Source organism: Galeopterus variegatus, unplaced genomic scaffold, assembly GCF_000696425.1.
Source record: "Galeopterus variegatus unplaced genomic scaffold, G_variegatus-3.0.2 Scaffold5499, whole genome shotgun sequence".
Classification (NCBI taxonomy): domain Eukaryota; kingdom Metazoa; phylum Chordata; class Mammalia; order Dermoptera; family Cynocephalidae; genus Galeopterus; species Galeopterus variegatus.
Window position 1 is genome coordinate 34,828 of NW_007731610.1, and position 2,598 is coordinate 37,425.

At 36.2% G+C, this 2,598-nt stretch overlaps 1 protein-coding gene across 1 annotated transcript in view; it reads right to left on the bottom strand.

Moving 5' to 3' along the window:
* Positions 1 to 2,598, bottom strand: part of LOC103604947 (ATP-dependent RNA helicase SUPV3L1, mitochondrial) — a 25,859-nt gene that overhangs the window by 17,079 nt on the left and 6,182 nt on the right. The window contains exons 2-3 of the mRNA XM_008589526.1: positions 683 to 760; positions 196 to 303 (exon numbers count right to left, since the gene is read on the bottom strand). Of these exons, the coding sequence (XP_008587748.1) occupies positions 196 to 303; positions 683 to 760 (186 nt within the window). The remainder of the gene's footprint in view (positions 1 to 195; positions 304 to 682; positions 761 to 2,598) is intronic.

Below are 2,598 nucleotides of genomic sequence, written 5' to 3' on the forward strand. Positions count from 1 at the left end.
ATGGGTGATTTAATAACTACCTCAGGATCCCAACATAAAAGCAAAACAACAGAGAAGGCTTCTTATCAAAGTACTGAATTATTTACAGAGGACATTACCAGGACCTATTCTAAAGCAAATAAGCCCTGCTAGAGAAATAAACATAAAGCATAGAAAGTATGTTCAACAGGATTTTAAAAATTTCTAAACACTTGCCTGCACTGAAGCAAATATCATTCAAAACAATGTGAATGTCCACATCCAAGGAATGAGACTGCATAATATAATTTCTAAAACTAATGAAAGCTTGATGGAAGAGACGAGCTGTGGAAAACACAAAATCAGAATACAGGGGGCTTAGTTTTTATTTCAGTTCTCATTCAAAAAGTACACATACACACCACACCAAACTCATCAGAGTGTCTAGTTCTTTATAATAGTGCAGCTGGTTTATTATGATCTGGGCTAAAACAGAAATCCTAAAACAACACTAAGGTTGAACATGCAGCGCCTCTGCTGTGCATTCTGGCTCACCAGGTGAGTCTTGCTAGTCTCCTGCCCAAACAGAAGCAAAGGTCAGGGACATGTCTCCTGACTACAACTGTGTACTTATTTCCAGACTACACAAGGTATCACACAATAGCAACAAAGCCATATTCTAAAAAGAAATACAGTATCTCTATTAAAACGTTTTTGGCCTTACCATCCAGTCCATAATCAACACCCAGTTTCTGAATTTCTTTCCTCTTGTAAAACTTGTCTAAGATCTTCTTTACTTCATCTAGAAGGAAGACATCAAAATTTAACATTAGTTTCCTACCATAGATAGACAAATATCCAAAAAGCAAAAGAAACTTGAAGTCATAGCACTAAAGGCAATCTAATGAGTTTTGCAAGAATTTGAAGGTTTTAGTTGATCCCTCTTTGTGTGTCAATGTGCAGTGGAGTGCCTAGAAAAATGAAGCCAAAAAATGCAATATCCCTGTTAACTGCAGAGGTAGCCTTCATCAGGCCACTTTTAGATAACCATGCTATTTCATTTACTTACAATCATTCTATACATCAAACAGCAAATAGCTAAAATGCATCCAGAAAGACAACCAACACAGCAAGGACCAGATCATCATGCTTTTATGCAAGTAACTAAAGGAGCTAGCATGATCTTTAGTTTGAAGATAATGATTTTAGGGAAAACAGATTACACTTATTTTGTCCTAGAAGGCAAAATGAAAGTCAGTGGGAGGTTAGCAAATTTCAGCAGAATTTACACAAGAACCTCCTAACAATTAGAAGAGCGAAAAGGGGTTGTCTCACAAAACTGAGAGTTCCTTGTCACTGGAAGTAGTCAAGCAAGGGTTAGATGACTGTATTTCAAGGGTGAAAGTAGAAAAACTTCTGTGCTATAGGAGTGGTTGAATTAGATCCCTACCAACATAACATGCCAATATGAATCAATAATTAATAGGTGAAAATATCTTAATCAAGCTGAGTGTATTAAGGTTGCACATGCTAAAATACTACAGCATTATTCTGTAGAGATAAACATTTTACTGACCCAGCTACACATCTATGCATTGCTGGGAAGAAAGCCCAAAACTGAGGATGCAGTCTTTGTCCATGAAACACAGAAAGGCCAAGGGCCTGTATTTTTACCTCCCACAAAAGCACTAACCACATTTTCACACAGCCACAACATGCACAACAATCACTGAAAAACTCAAGCCTTAACAAAGCATCCCACTAACAAAACTTTGTTTTACAGAATGAGGGAATTTCAAAATCACTGGTTAGCCACTAGATTTGCCCACAGCTAAATACCAGATAGATAGATAGATAGAGAGAGAGAGAGAGAGAGAGAGAGAGAGAGAGAGAGATCACAGGCAGCTATTCTGATATTTCTGGGTTTCTGTCATTTTGTAACTATTGGGGACAACAGTTTCTTTGTATCAATAATGGAAACATCAATGACAAATAAAAGATTGGAAAAAAGCATATTCAATTGCTTTGGAAAATTCTGGCCTGTAAGCTCAATACAAACTGAAGACAGATCAAATTTATTTAGAATGAACCTATTTTCTGTCACTACCATTCCAGTGTTATGTCAGAATCATGCTACTTTACACAATTTAATGTGCTGCAAAAATATGTGGTTTCTCATTATACTAAGTAAAAGAAACCAATCACAAAAGACCACATATTATATAACACTATTTATACAAAATGTACAAAATAGGCAAATCTACACAGACATAATGTGGATTAATGGTTGCCTGAGGCTGGGAGGGACTAGGGACTAGGCGAATGGAGAGCGGCTGCTAGACACTCACTGACATCAGGTTTCTTTTGGGGGTGATGAAAATGTTCTAAAATGAAATTATGGTGATGACGGTACAACCCTGCAAATATACTGAAAACCCTTTGAATTATATACTTTAAAAGGGCAAGCTTTTTAGTATGTAAATTATATCTTAATAAAGCTGTTTTAAAAAATTAATATTACCTACAAAAAGTGAGATTTCTCTGCCTCAATACTTTATATTATCCAAAAGGATTTTCTAAAGCCCATTATCAATTTTTTAAAAATAACTACAACGGGCCGGCCCAGTGGCACACTGGATA